Here is a 16,360-nt window from a genome sequence, read left to right on the forward strand (position 1 = left end):
TAGGAGCACAAGTAAATAGTAATAGTAAATAAAGAGGCAAACGGTTTTTTGTGGAGGTTCGAAGGCTAAGCTTCTACGTCCCCCTTTCTTCTGTTTCCATAAGGATTCCACTAGATGATTTGATCAGTGCAACAACATATACAAACTAATTTCAGCTCGGTTCCACAACCCTAATGAGCTGAAATTCCTAGCATTCTTTTTTTCAACTTGATTTGTTTTGAAACATGCTTCTGACAATTACAATTAATTCTCACAATACAACAACCCTCGTGTGTAAGGATAAGTGAGAATACAAAGTGCACGATATTGATCATTAATCGATCTGATGGGAAACTAAGTGTGTGCAAAAACAACTTAAGATGAATCTTTTGAGGGATGTATGATTTCAATGCTTGATGAAGATTGATAAAGCAGTAGCAGTTTTTTCGAGATATCTTCAGTCTTGATGCATTTTTTATTTATTGGTGTTAGTCCCCAACGACAATAAATATATTCGGTACTCACAGATGTACTGGGTAGCCGAAATTATTCTAAAATATAATATTGGCCAATTCGAATTCATTGGACACTAGCTGAAATGAGTAACTAACAAATCTTTTTTTTTGCTAACAACTTTATTATAAACTCATAGATAGATTGTTTGTCTTCAGAGAATATTGATAGACGGGTAATATGATTATTTCCGTCTAATAATCATATAAAATATTAAGTGCATATTCAAGTTATAAGTTATTTTATCCTCATATAGTATATTTCTTGCTCCAATAACATTTTAGCATAAGAAAATCTAAATACTTGGGCATGTTTATGCTTAGGGGTGGTATACCATAACATACTATACCGAAAATCTTATACCATATACCATACCAAAAATTACGGTATAAGAAAATTCATATCGATACCGTACCGAAATTTTCGATATACCGAAAATTTCGGTACATATAACTAGCATACCGATTATACCGAAATTGTACGATATACCGAGATTTCGGTACGACATCGGCATATACCGTTTTATACCGAAAAAAACCTTACATTTTAAAATTTTTATAAATTTATTGTTTTAAAATATTATATTTTTTAAAATTTTTATATATTTTTTCGGTATTTTGGTATATACCGAAATTTTCAAATTGCATACCGTTACCGTACCTAAAAATTCGGTATTTTTACCGTACCGTACCGAAATCTTTGGTGTACCGAAAATTCGATAAATTCGATATTTTTTCGTAACGGTAATATTGATATACAGAAAATTTGGTATTTTTTCTCAACCCTATTTATGTTTGTTAACATGAGTGTCTTGGTCTGTTAACTTTAAGCCCAATTTATGGAATGGGCCAGTTCAACCTGGTTCTGTGTCTATTGGTGTAGGTACTACAAACTCACGTTTACGACTGAACATCGTGGACCTCGATCTTCTCTACTATCTGGATTCTGCCCCCAAATCTCTGTTCTCGGTGTCGGAGCTTTATAGCTCAGTATCCTCGAGTTCATTCGGAAGATGTTGAGCCGCCTCGCCTCTCGACGCATTCCTGAGATCCGTCAGGCCTTCCGTCAATTCCCCCAGGTTTCCTTTGTATTTCTCGCACCTATAATCTAATTCGAAATTTCATTTTTGGTTTTGTTTTGTCATTTCGGGCTTATGAACGATGTTTATGCAGCCATCGCGATCGTTTTCGACTGCCCTGAACTATGTAAGTTGATTATTGTTTTCCTTAGAGTTAAAATTTTCGACTGTATATTATTATGTCAGCATTTGATCCAAATAAAATATATTTCCGAGGAATGCAGCATATTGATAGCCCAGACAATAATCCAGGCATTTCATGGGAATTCAGCGATGCAAACAAAGAAAAGGCTAGTGATATTCATTATTTGTGATTATTTAACACACTCGATTTTGTGTGTGATTTTGGTTACACTACTTGGATATTGGCCTATCTAGATCTGATATTCCACTTCTTTATTCAGTTTGCAACTTAACTTGTCGCATTGGTGTCAATTTTTTGTATTTGGAAATTTTACTACGATAGATTTGGCTGATGATTTGGTATCTGTTTGAAGGAGTGAGGTTATCTTAGTTTTGGTTCTTCGGTAAATAGCATGTAAATTGGCTCGTTCGAAAGGAATTTGGTGTCGCCCAGTGGTCTTTATGTTAATATCTATGGTCATAGGAATCCAAGGACTGAATGACAGCTAAGAATAACAACTGTCTGGTATGTTTGCTGAAGTCGATGCACATGAATTGATAATATTTGTTTTTGATCTCTTACGGATACTTCACCAGTCATTAATTTGTAGATTCACTAATCTGCCTTGGGGAATTTGTTTGTAGAATCTACTTAAGATCATAAATGTTACATTCTTAATTGTTTTTTATGTCTATATCCTTGTTATGCAGTGGAGCTTTAGTTTTTAGTCATGAAAGCTTTGCGCGCTGATATCCATAATCGTGTGAAAGTTCTCTCAATAGCTAAGATCAGGCTATTCACTGTTGACCTACTATTGTCTTTGGTTTTTTACAGGTTAACGAGATTTTATCTCACTATCCTTCCAACTATAAGCGATCTGCTGTCATTCCTTTACTGGATCTTGCACAACAGCAACATGGAGGCTGGCTCCCAGTTTCAGCCATGAATCATGTATGTTGGCATCATTGCAATTTTGATTCATCTGATTTGAAGAGGATGATGGGATTGAAAATGACCATCTACGTAAATCATGAATAAGATTAATGCCTCTCATCTTGCTGAACTAGAAATTATGAGATAAATAACCAACTTAACTTGATTCTCGTGCAATTCAATTTCAGTAGCATGTCATTAACATGATTTGCAGTGATGAATGTTCCTTTTACTTGAACTGTTGAAGAATTCCCTTGTTATTATTGAAGGGACGTATCTAATTTCTAGAAGGGCAATGAAGTCATCTACTTTACTTTAGCTTTTATGTGCGCATAAGTGAATATCTAAATATAAGGTGCTTCAAGGACTCAATGCTTTTGATGATTTCCCTTGGAATGAAGTAGGGCTGCTGAACTAGTATGTGAGGCCCCGTGCTTTTAATTAATATTTAATTACCAAGCAACAAGAATTAATTAGTGTAAACAGCGAAAATGAGTTAAAATATTCATTTGAGCTTAAAGAAATTTCGGCATGACCTCCCCGTAAGTAGAACATCCCAAAAATTTCAAAACACAACAACAACAATATAAGCTCGAAAACATCGAGTTCATAATCAAACAAGTCAATATCCTACAGCCGCACTGGCCAAGACTAGACACAACATAACAAAAACAATCCAAAACAACATAAAAACATCACAATACATCTACACAGGGAATCTCTCTGGCAAATGTATCAAACCAGTATAATATATAGATTTCTGGGAACTCTGACACAAACCAACTCTACGAATGGGTACCACTCGCTGACGCTCCACCAGACACGTCAAATCCCTTGGAATGACCTGTTATTGCATCAAAAGCAACCACAACATAAAAAGAAAACAGAGGTCGGATCCCAGTACGACAAACCAATAAAATTACGACGTATATAAAAGACATGTAATTATACCAAGTAAATGCAATGATATGCGATGCATGAATGATAACAATGGAATAACGGATACCAAACGGAGTCCAAAGAATAGCATCATCAACAGTAACAGTGGCCACCCGTGCCAGAAATGCAGCATCAAATCGCCGCTCGTCCGTGCACGTAGCGTCGGGATTCGGGAATGCGAGTAGCTAAGTCGCTCGTCCCTAGCTTGTCATCTAGAAATATAGCTAATCCTAACCCACTTGTCCCTCTGATGACTCAGTATATATCTCAACAAAATCAACATAAATCGCCGTCAAATGAGTCAAGGCTCAATATGTTATGCCAATACAATTAATGCATGAATAATCAGAATAAACATTCAATGCACATAATAGCAAACAACATCCACTGAATATTCTTACACGCCAATATATGCGTCATAATAATATAGGTTTGAGCGTACCTCAACTGCAACTTACAATACCATAGTAATTCTTAAGGACTTTCTGATGAACTCGTCCACTGATATAACCTACAATATAAATTCGCTATATCCTTCAATATACTGCATTCCAACCGACTAAAACAATTTAAATCGGAGCGGTTAAAAATCGAATTCTCGGCAGACTATAAACCCATTCAAAAATCTGAAATTTCAAGCTTAATACCTCAAGAATCGAGGCTTAAATGCACAACAGTGATCTCGCAAAGGTGGCTCGCCGGAAAAGTTGCCGGAAATACTGTTTACGGTCAGAAAAAAGCTGGATAACAGGGAAAAACTTTATGCTTCACTTATATAAACTAATCCACCAAGAATAACTAAGAATCGAAGCCAAAACCTTACCTAAAACCGAATCAAAATTCACACGCACAGTTGCTGGAAAACAAGCCGATCGAGCTCATCACCTTCCGATTCATGGCAGGAAAGAGGCTAATAGACTGGAGAAAAAAGTTTCTGGGCTGCTGCGCTACTTCTCTGACCACTGGCAGTGCTGCGCAAGATTGGAGAAACAGGAAGAAAGGGGCGTCGGTTTGTAGAGATGGGAGAAGCTTTTCTTTCTGTTCTGGATTAAGCGATCTGCTATCTCTTATATCAAATGGGTTGGGTTAATTAATAAAGTGAAATGGGTTGGGCCTAAAATGATTATTGGGCTCTTACATAGTATCATGTATTGAACCACTGGACATCTAGGACATGAAATGTGATTATTGTACATATATCTTGTGGAGCATGTGTTCATGTTCAATCCTTCCGTATACAAATGGTTACTGGTACATATTGGGAAAATTAGTTAGTTGCATATTAAGCAAAAGGTGTAGATGCGATAATTGTCATTGTTCTATAGTCTGATGGTTTTTCTGCATTGCTTAAAGGTTGCAAAAATTGTTGAAGTTGCCCCAATTCGCGTATTTGAGGTTGCAACCTTCTATTCGATGTTCAACCGAACAAAGGTGAGATATTCTGCATTAATTTTGTGAATTAGGATTTTTCAGTGTTAAATATGAAACTCACTTAATAATTAATTGGTTAAATTACTTTTGGTGAACTAAGGTTGGCAAATACCATCTTTTGGTATGTGGGACAACACCTTGCATGATACGTGGTTCTAGGGAAATTGAAGAAGCATTATTGAAACATCTTGGAGTAAAGCGCAATGGTAATGTTCTGAATGACATATGCAGTAATATTGTTTTGTTTGATGTGGTGATTTTGATCTTGTCAAAACCTTGTCTGATTCATATTTGGAATCATTAATTAATCTTTTCAGAAGTAACCAAGGATGGCCTATTTTCTGTTGGAGAAATGGAATGCATGGTGAGTTATTCGGATGATATTTTATATCTGGAATAACCACCTTTTATGTAATGTGTCTATGGACTTCAATTTTGACTTCTTGGTCTGTTTTCCCAAAAGACCTGTTTTGGTATGACAAATTTTTTCCCTTGTTAAAGTACCTGAGATGATTGTTCTTGAATCAAAATAACTCTTGGTATAGGTTGTATTTCTTGGTATTGGTTATATATACTTCCATTTGTCTCCACATACTCGAAAGAAATAGCGTGTAGTTGTATACATTAATTTGGACTTAACAACATAAGATGAAGGGGTAGTCCAAAATTTATATTTTTTTCCTTGAGGCAAGTGCCTGGATTACCCCTAACGTTTTGAGTGAACTACGTAGAACATGAATTTTCACAAATACCTGCATCTTTATTTTGAACTTTTGTTGTCTAAATTACCAAAAAACGGTTGAAAGTTTGTTTATGTATTTTGATTGCGATGTGATCTGGGATATATCATTGCTCTCCCTAGGGATGTTGTGTAAATGCTCCGATGATCACAGTTGCTGATTACTCTAATGGATCTGAGGGATATGCATACAATTATTATGTAAGCTTATTTGTATATTCAAATGTTATTGCGCAATTGTCTCTCATTTTCATGTGATGATGGCACATAATTATTTGAACCGCATATGATATTATGCCGGTGTGTCTTTTACTCACAGGAAGATGTTACTCCTAAGCGAGTTGTTGAGCTGGTCGAGGCTTTGAGAAGAGGGGAAAAGCCACCGGTAAGACAAATAAGTTGAAGAGACATAATTTCTAAATTTATCGAATTAAATTTTAAATATTTAAATTGTTCAGCGTGGCACGCAAAATCCAAATCGCATCAATTCTGGACCAGATGGTGGGAACATTACATTGCTAGGCGAGCCTAAGGCTCCTCCATGCCGGGATCTTGATGCATGCTGAACAAGTTGGTTTTTTGCAATATTTGTTCATAATAATGATGCAAATTTGTTGGATTTGAGAGCAGCACAGGCTATAAGTTTGGCTGCTGAAATGAATTTGTATTTAAACCTTCCATTTTTTGATGTATGACTCTGTAATGGATTAACTTTGATGTTTCATTTTATGTAACATTTCCCGATACACAGATGCATATTTTATAATTAGTTTTTAGTTTTCTTTATGTTGCAAGCAAATGATGTAAATAAAAATGAAATTGATATACATACAACATATATTTGTGTAGTAGGTAATGTATCACAAAATTCTTATTCAGCGAAATATGTGTGATAGTTGGTGTTAGTATGCTTAGCTTAGAGAATGTTCAATAGTGTGAGGATGATGGTGATATATATCAATATTAACGACTTCATCTTTTGGTTTTGCGAAAATAAGATGATGTTTTTAAGAGATGATGTTGAATTAATTAATTTTTTATATTGAAATATTAATTTTTTATTCCATTAAATAAATGGGTATTTACAAATAAAATAAAATTGCAAATAATTGAAAAAAAATAAAACTACACATAATTTTTTTAAAAATCACATCTAATAAAATAAAATAGCACACATAATTAAAACAACACACATAATTAGTTATTTATCTTTATGAAAACTCCAAATATATTTGATCAAATCCTTTTGAAGTCTGGGATGCAAATCTTGGTTCCGAATATGGACACGTTGCTCCAGAAAAGCATTGAACTCTACGGTAAGATCTCTTGAATGAATATCTGGTGGCACATATCTATCATCTTGGGCTGGGAAATCATGATCTTCGAGGATATCCTTCCTTTAGTCCTCCACGATCATTTTAGGAAAAATGATACAAGTTTTCATTATATAATCTAAATCAATTTGATCTCACATGTGAGATGTAACTCCAACTTGATGCAAACGAGCGATGTGTTCCAAGAATTGATAGATTGTCGTGAAGAGAAATTATCAATCATGAGATAGGATATTTCATCGTCCAATGATGTCGGTGTTGATGATGATTATGATGATGATGAACTCTTGTATGCTATGAGAAACAAATTGCGTCTGATTTTTATTAATTTTTTGAAAGAAATTGTATTGTTTTTAGGATGAAAGTGGAAGAAATTGTGATTTTTTTAGTTAATTCATATACAACAAGCAAATCTCCCAGCCACTCTTTTATTTTCTTCTAATTTTTTTTATTAATTTTTATTAACTATTTTAAATATTTAAAATGGACATATTAATCTGGCAGTTGGATTTTATCATTTAAAAAAATTATTTATTTTATAAAAAAATGCAGGTGAGCACTTCACCATGCGAAGAAAACGTGCAAGAGGCCCACCTACAACATCGTGTGAGGAGCAATCTTCGCTCGATTTCCTCGCCTATTTCAATTCATCGTCAGGACTACCTCGCCCATTGTACAAGCTCTTAAAATATGGTTCAAATCCGAAAATATTAAGATGTGAATCATGTGATACATGAAAAGTAAGGCCCAATAATAAATTATGTGGTAGTTTGACATAATTAGAATAATTATTAAGTTGATTAATTAAAATATTTATTTATGTCAAATAAATTCAAGAAGTGTGTAAAAAATATGTATTTTTGAATATCAGAGAATTTAAACGATATAAAATACGTCCGAAGTTTAAATTCACAGGAGAACAAAATAAATACAAACCCGAGTTACCATTGCCGCCTCTCTCGCCCTCGGGAAACTGTGTTGCAACCACAACAATAGGTAGCTCAAGTACTTACGACCCTGTTCATGGTCTGAATCTCTTGGTTGAGCTCGATCTAAGCCATGTTGTTGCTACTGTTGCCTTTCTTTTTCCGGCTTCTTCTTTCTCGCCATTTTTTGTTCTTTGAGGCTTTTCGATTTCGATCTTGACATCATTTCAGTTTATAGGAGTTGATTGAAGGTGATCTCTGAGCCTAAGGTTTCAAATTTATTCAAGGAATTCGATTTTTGTTTCAAAGTTGAGATTTGTTGTTAAATTTGTCCGATTGATTGTACCGTGGGAATTGGTAGTTTTGTTCAAATAGAACTTGTAGTGCTTTGTGTTGGCTTTCATTGGTCGATGGAATAATGGAATTTCAAAAAGTTATGGATTTGATATGAATTTTCTACTAGAATTTGCCAAAATTGTATCATGTGATTGAGGTGAGAAGAAAACATACTGTATTTCAAGAATACGACCTATGTGCACTAAGATTCTAGATATCTGATTCAAATGAAATTTTTAGAGCTGTGTCTTATATTCGAAATGAAATGAGAAATTCCATTAAGAATCTACATAGTTATGTGCGTTTTCCTGGAACTGATCTGTTACAAATTTATATCCGCTAATTGGTTTGTTTTCATGTGTTCTAGTAAATTCTGGGTACAAAAGATTGCGATTTGGAATATGATTTCAATTACACAAAATATTCAAGTTTTCTTTGATTTTAAATTGACAGATATTTATTTGAGTCAATAATGAGTGAGATATGAATATTATGCTACCAAGTGACGAATCTGGATTCTGTTTCGGGATTTACTGCATAGAGCTGTTGTTTTGTGAGTATTAGCCTATCGAAATTATTGAATCTCATTTTGATATTCAGATGAAATGTGATAAATTGAGTAGGATTCCAACCATTTATTGTAAGTATATTTTGGATAAGTGATGTGTTATGACCTTAAAACCTAGCCTAAGTACAAGCTGAAAAGGTGAAATATAAAATTTTGACGAAAAGTTGACTATACAGAAATTCTTAGACTTTAAATACTATTATTTGGTTAGAAAAATTTCGTAAGTGGAAATTTGAAGATTTTAGATAATAATGTGTCGAGTTTGGGTTTTTGGAAATATTACTCAACTATAAGGATTTTTGAAATAATAGTTGAATTATTAAAATTATTGTTGATGAATTAGAAATTTACTCGACTTGTTATATTATTTAATTTTTAGGCCGAAGTGATAAATTTGGAAGTTAAAGTTGATCATTTTTATATTCATGGAAGTTATAGGTATGTTATATTTCAATAACATACTTTGGTAAACTATAAATTATGCTTACTCGTATTTAAGTGGTTTACATAATTTACGTGAATTATATAAATTATGTGAATAAAAATGTCTCGTTGATTTATATGTTTATTTATTTGACATATTATAACATTTAGTTCAGGGAATAAAAATGTCTCGTTGATTTATATGTATATAAATTACTCGTATTCATGACATACACGTTGAGCCATATCATTCTTGTTAACTGTTGTTCTGTTATATTGTATTCCTGACGCACGTGGTTATTTCGGAATCAGCGAGTGGCTTTCGAGCCTAGTTCTCCCTAAGATAAAAAAAAATATGATGATATTTTTTGATGCATTTTATGTGTAATATGCATGTGAAATATTGACATCATACGTCGTTCATTATTGTGCCTTCCTGTTGTGTCGTTATTAGTTGTATGGAGGTTGAGTCGTTGGTGTTTATTGAACATAGCACGACATACCTCGCTTACCTGACATGGAGTTTTAGCTGCATGAATAGCTTCCATGTGCGTTGTTATTTGAGCATTATTCATGTTGTTATCGTACCGTTTATTGGCTCATATTCTCCCGTTGTTGTAATGCCTTGATTCGACGACAGTCCCCACTGTACCAAGACGAGTCTCTCCATTGTGCACTTTTTTTTCGGGAGATCATCGCATAAAAATTTCAAAGTTAAACGTGCTTGACTTGGGGTAATTCTGGGTTGAGTGACCGTCAACCTGTGAATTTTCCTAAGGTGCGTGTGAGTGAGAACATAAGCACGCTAGAAAGACTCATCTTTGTACAATGGGTTCGTCGAACCCAGGGTGTTACAATTGCTATCAGAACCGACCTCTCTTAGTACGGTGTGGTTCGGGGACGAACCAAGTTGAAGATGATGGGCATGTGAGACCCGAGGCTGAAGAGGGCAGGGGGTAATCGTCGGTTCCATGAGGTTGCATGGACAATAAGCGGCTCCTGGCAGGCTTCTGGGTGAAGGGAATATAAATGAACCGATCTCGCACAAGAATGAGAGGGATTCCAAAAACTGTTCAGGTATGAGACTGTGCACTTGAGGAGAGCTTAAAATATTTGATGTGTGCTACTCATATCATGAACGTGTATCTTTTTTTTGGGAGCTCATCATATAAAAACTCTAAATTTAAGTGTACTTGACTTAGGGAAATTATGGGATGGGTGACTCCCCTGAGAAATTTCCTAGGGTGCGTGTGAGTGAGGACATAAGCACGCAGAAAAGACTTGTCTTTGTACATTGGGACAGTCGTCGAATCTGAGGTGTTACAGTTGGTATCAGAGAATGGTCCTGAAGGAAAAGTGCTCACCTCCAGTCCGTCGCAGAACTCGTTCAGTTTCGCCACAAAGTTTGTAAGTTTAAGTTTATAATTTTTAAATAAAATGATTAAATGATCTATTTGAAGTTATTGTAAGTTAAGTTATGTTATTTTAAATTATTTACGTCTTCATGCATGTCGATCATGGAGTGGAATTTGGACTGTATGTTAACAGATAATGGCTGGGAGAGGACGAGGTAGGAGAGACCCCCTAATTTAAATGCCGTGGGAAGCTGTCCGAACGGAAATGGCCAAAATACCGAGGAACAAGTCTTGGCAAGGATGACCCAACTTTTGCGGCAACTAGTGGGCTAGACTGGACAAGCCAGGGGGGTCAGTCGTCAGGAAGGGGTGAGGCCCAGGAGGACATACAGGAGCGTTTCATGCGCCAACACCCCAAGAAATTTTTTGGTACCTCTGATCCACTCGAGGATGAGGAGTGGGTGGTCAAATTATTGGAGGTAATTTTCAAGTACTTACAGTTGGTTGATCTGGACAGGGTACGATGTGCTATTTATATGCTAAGGGATGACAAGAGGATCTGGTGGGAGGGTGCTAAGGTGACTGTGGACCCAGCCACTCTCTCCTAGGAGGATTTCAAGAAGGTATTCTACTAGAAATATTTCACAGCAGATCATCTGGTTTGACTTGAGAGTTCCTGACTCTCAAGAAATGAGTGTCGACTGTGGCAGAGTATGTCCACAAATTTGAGAGGGGCTGTTACTTTGTCCCTGTGATTGGTGGGAATGCTGCTGAGAAGTTGAGACGGTTGATGATGTTAGTGTTGGAATAGAATTTCAGAGTTTGACAAATTAAGCGATTGAAGATTGTAGAAATGATCGGTTCAACTGAACTTATTCAAACTGAAACCATCCGAACTGAAATTGCTCGAACTGATAATTAACGAGTTAAATAATCGAAGGCAATCAAACTGATCGAAGCTAACTGAATCTGTGAAGATAACTGAACTATCAGTTGGAACTGATCGGTTATACAGTCAGCTCAACTGATCGAATATTACGTCAACTTATATTCAGTTGGACACGTCATTAGTTGAAGCATAGCTATCACCCGACAATTTGTACAAAGCAAATAGTGGGATCACCGCAGATCAGAATGCCACAATGTACTATTTTCAAAAGAATGTTAACAAATTCAGAAAAGACAAATCAACGGATATAAGTCATTTAATGCATTCAATGTTACCGTTGGAAGACAAAAAAGAGAGACTTTGCATTTAAAGCCGAGGAGTTCAACTAAGACAAAAAAGAGAGACTTTGCACGCACTATAATTATGATTATTTTGAAATCAAAGCACACAAGATCAGTTACGAAAAAGCTCACACTTAACAGATATATTCCATAGCTTTCAGGCTATCTTTCGAGCTAAAACTCTAGTACATCACTTTGTTATATTCAATATTTTAGATCAGTTGTGCTAAGAAAAGAACATCAGCTGTATACTGATATATTTGTAAAGAGAACTAAGAGTTTTAGTTTGGCAGTGTCTAAGTCTAAACTGGAGTGGGTTATTACAGTTTCTGTAATCAATAATATGGAAGAACATATCAAACACTTATATATTTTCTCTAAGTTTCTAATAAAGAAGGATTGATTTTATATGAAAAGAAAACAATCATTGTTACAAGAAATATTGAATTATTCGGAATAGAAATAAATGAGTTGGGAATAATTTTGCAAGAACATATTGTAAAAAAGATGCAAAACTTTCCAAATGTACTAAAAGAAAAGAAACAATATCAAAGCTTTTTAGGAGTTGTTAATTATGTTGATATGTTTATTAAGAACCTAGCAAAACACAGAAAAGTGTTTAGTCAATTATTGAAAAAAGATGAAATTTATATGGACAGAATAACACAAAAAAGGCTCAGCCAAATAAAGACAATTTGTAAAAAACTTGCAAAAATGGTTATTCTTCAAGATGAAGATGATTTGCTATTATATATAGATGTCAGTGATCATTTGTGAGCAGCGGTTTTAACAAAGCTCACACCATACGATGACATATCAATGAAAAGGTGGCTTTTGAAAAATGGCTACTATTTTTACTAGCAAAAAAAGTTATTTAAAATGTTGAAAACACACAAGTAAAAATTTTCTTAATTAGAACAAGACTTTGCATAACTGAACTGGAAAAACTTTTATCAATTGAAGTATTCAAAACTGAAATGACATCACTTAGAACTGATGTTGTCCAGCTGAACTGATCAGTCAACCAGTTGACTCCTGATCAGTTAGACGCGTCATCAGTTGTAGTATCAGTTGACAAACTGATAGTATCAAAACAGAACAGATGGAACAGAGCATAAGAGTCTGATACTTCGTACTACTATCAGATAAAGTCATTTGCTTGGACTAAACAACGATTCAATGAATAATAGTCATTAAATGCATTCAATGTGACCGTTGGAATCAAAGACTATATATAACTAAACGATTCAGTTGAAGAAGGTTCGTGAAAAACACTTAACAAACTTGCAACAATCATTAATCAATTGCGATACACTCTCAAGTATTTTTCAGTTTACAAGTCGCACACTATAGCTCTTATTTCATTATATTTACTCGTAGCATTCAGGCTACTATTTAGAGCGATTCAATTATATATTGTAAGGTGTAGAAAAAAACTAAGAGTTTCAGCTTGGCAGTATATAAGTTGAACTGAAGTGGATTATTACAATATGATTTATTACAATCTGTTGTAATACATCAAAGTCTTTTAGTGAAAAATATATACTTGGGATAGAAGGGTCACATATGAGCATTTGAAGACTCCAAATATCCATAAAAATCGTGTGTTCTATTTTGTTATATATTCGGTTTTTACAATACCTCAACCATTAGTATTCAATCTTTATTTTAGTCTAATTCCGAACTATCATTACTTGACTGATTTATATCTACAAAAAATATTTCAGGATTAGTTCAATTAAAGAACTGATTCATATCAAAAATTGCAAAAGGCCAAAGTGTTTATTCAACCTCCTTCTAAACACTCCATCTGCATTGACCGATCTTATCACTCATGAAAATATTCTTGCTGGTTTCTTAACAAAAAATGGACAGCGGTGATAGCGATGTCATCACAAAAAATGCAATGGCATTTGAAGGAACAACTTGAAATGCTTCAAAACGAGTTTAACAAACTTGTTCTAAGTGCAGAAGTTGCGGGTAGACAACAAAAAGCTGATAAGAGAATTGTGTCTGATCGAATTACAGGATGTTTCAGTCTTATACACAACTATGATTTGTAATGCAAAGACCTATCCTCCAAGGCATTGAGAAGCAACTGGAGAGTTTTAGAGCATATGACTCTATACTTGTAACAAGAGATTCAAGTACCCCTATGACAAGTGTTTAGTCGGCATCATCTCCAGATGAGTCGGCCAAAATAAAATTGAAACTCCAGATCCATATATTGAGTTTTCAAGTCAACACTCCATTCAAAGGATTGAAGAGAGAGAGATCAACCTTATACCTCATATAGACAAAGGTAAATATAAGTTTGGTACTAACGAATTGCAGTTTTTCCATGTCAGTTATATCAACAAAACTGTGAGAGATTGAAAACAAGAATAGAAATTAATTCAGCCACAATCCGGATTGATGTAGTAGGAAAATATCCCAGAATATGGATGAAACCAAATTTCTATCCAAAGGAGGTCGAGACATGATATAAATTCAGGGTTATTGCCTCAGTTTATACTACATCACCCAACATCCCATAAATTTCAGGATTATCTAAGTGGATTCAGAAAATAGTACACGAGGCATGAACAAACAATGACTATTTATCCAGATGATATATTGTGGGGCTATACTTTTTCAGTACAGCACCAAACTAGCAAGAAAAGTCTTACATGAAGTGTTTCATTTTATCAAGCAACAAAGACCAGATACAAATATTCAAAAATTTGTCAAAGATCCTTCAACCAAAGAAACACTCTTTGTTGCTTCATTAACTGAATATGACATCTCTACCAGAAGAACGTGGGGTCTATGGGTCTGTCTAATCGAGATGGACAAAGTCAAGTTTTTATTTAAGTTTTATCAAAATGTTGTAAATGAATCTTTTCAGTTAAATACTATGAGAGGAAAAACAACAAGTTTTGCAGAAGAACTATTTGAAAGAAAAGAAATCTTTGTGGAATAGCAAGCTATCGGAGAGCAAAGAAACTCACCGGATATTCTGTAACATGGCTCATTGGGAAGATAATCAGAAAGCATATGCTCAGAATACCCGAATCAGAAAGAGCTAGAATTCGGGAAAGATTTTCGACCAAGATCTGACTGAAAGCATAATGTTGGAACATTCATGTTCACAATCATGATTTTGATGTTAACAAAACTTGTTATTTTATTTCTAATGATTTATCGAAGTGCGCAGGAAGCTGAAACTGATCAGGCTTCAAACTGATCAGTTAACCAGGCCAAAACTGAAGCTTTCAAGAAGCAAATTGAAAGTGCCAACTGATTGTTCAAATTGAACCAGCCCAACTGAAGCATCAACAACAGTTCAATTGATTTTTCAGTTGATAGGGGGTTCAGCAGAAGACCTTCAGAAGCTTAGGTTAGATGATGAAGAGTTCAACTGATGAAGAGCCAAACTGACAAGTTCAACTGAATCAGTGAAACCAGCTCAGCTAACGAGTCAACTGATTTCACCATACCAGTTCGAGACCAGTTCAAAGCATAAGTTAGGAATCAATCAGTTTACAGAACACGACAAGCTTATTTAATGGAATCAATATACGCACAACGATACAAAAGCATTTGTACTATCAATAGTATAATAATGGACATAGCAGAAAAGCTTAAAGCCAAAATGTTCCAGAATGGCTGTCGAAAAAGTCGAGACACAAATTTCAAGGAATGCATTCAAGCTGCAACGGATACAATTATTGAGTCTCATTGTACGATCAAGCTTCTCGCCAATAAATAGAAGATGAAGTTCAGTAAAAAAAAAAAGGGGAAAACAAGAGAGAAAAGAAAGGATACGCATATTGCATATCAACTTACAAGGAAGCAATTAGCCCAGTCGAGGGAATACACCAAAGTTATATCAGCTTATTTCCATCAGTGTGTGACAACATTTTCTCGTAGTATTCATTGTTCAGTTCTCACACACACACACACTATCACTCACATATATCAGAGAGTTGAGCTTATAAATTAGTTGAGCGAGTCTTGAACAAAAACATTAAATTTGTGTATGTAGTCTTTGATACATAGACAGTAAACAAGTATTGACTGGAAGGTGCTGCTTTCAGTCTAGACTAGAAGTTCAGTTAGGTAGTAGAATAAGTCTTAAGTTGAGAAGGTTTGTACAAAGTGTTGTATAAGTCAAAGTTTTCTAGTGGATCCTACCCGAGGTGGTAGAAGGGGTGACGTAGGAGCAGTTGAAGTCTCCGAACATCCATAAATATATCTTGTATACTTAACTGCTTAACATTTGTTTTAAAACTGATTTGATCAGTTCGAGCAGTTATGTAACGACCATGGGCTATCCCGATCTTGGGCTTAGATCCCCTCACGGGCTTTCTCATGCGCCATTACTCATAGGACATCTCCAGCCCAGACACTGGAGCTTGTACCTCCCCAGGATTGGAACCCAATACCTCCTGGACATATAGATCTTGGCAG

General features: G+C 35.0%; 1 protein-coding gene across 1 annotated transcript; it reads left to right on the forward strand.

Moving 5' to 3' along the window:
• Positions 1–1,345: 1,345 nt before the first annotated feature.
• On the forward strand, positions 1,346–6,517 carry LOC140957864 (NADH dehydrogenase [ubiquinone] flavoprotein 2, mitochondrial-like). Its single transcript, XM_073415267.1, has 10 exons — positions 1,346–1,570; positions 1,665–1,697; positions 1,795–1,860; positions 2,529–2,645; positions 4,920–4,997; positions 5,098–5,203; positions 5,315–5,361; positions 5,860–5,937; positions 6,056–6,121; positions 6,195–6,517. Exons 1-10 carry the CDS (start codon positions 1,505–1,507, stop codon positions 6,300–6,302), a joined length of 765 nt encoding a protein of 254 aa, XP_073271368.1. The 5' UTR covers positions 1,346–1,504; the 3' UTR covers positions 6,303–6,517.
• The last annotated feature ends 9,843 nt before the right edge of the window (positions 6,518–16,360 follow it).

The sequence above is a fragment of the Primulina huaijiensis genome, chromosome 14 (genome assembly GCF_012295235.1).
Source record: "Primulina huaijiensis isolate GDHJ02 chromosome 14, ASM1229523v2, whole genome shotgun sequence".
Classification (NCBI taxonomy): Eukaryota; Viridiplantae; Streptophyta; class Magnoliopsida; order Lamiales; family Gesneriaceae; genus Primulina; species Primulina huaijiensis.

Bases quoted from the DNA above. Each gene is read 5' to 3' on its own strand.
- LOC140957864 (XM_073415267.1), top strand. From the start codon at position 1,505: ATGTTGAGCCGCCTCGCCTCTCGACGCATTCCTGAGATCCGTCAGGCC. The intron at 1,571-1,664 runs GTTTCCTTTGTA...ATGTTTATGCAG, and splicing joins CCTTCCGTCAATTCCCCCAG to CCATCGCGATCGTTTTCGAC. The intron at 5,938-6,055 runs GTAAGCTTATTT...TTTTACTCACAG, and splicing joins GATATGCATACAATTATTAT to GAAGATGTTACTCCTAAGCG.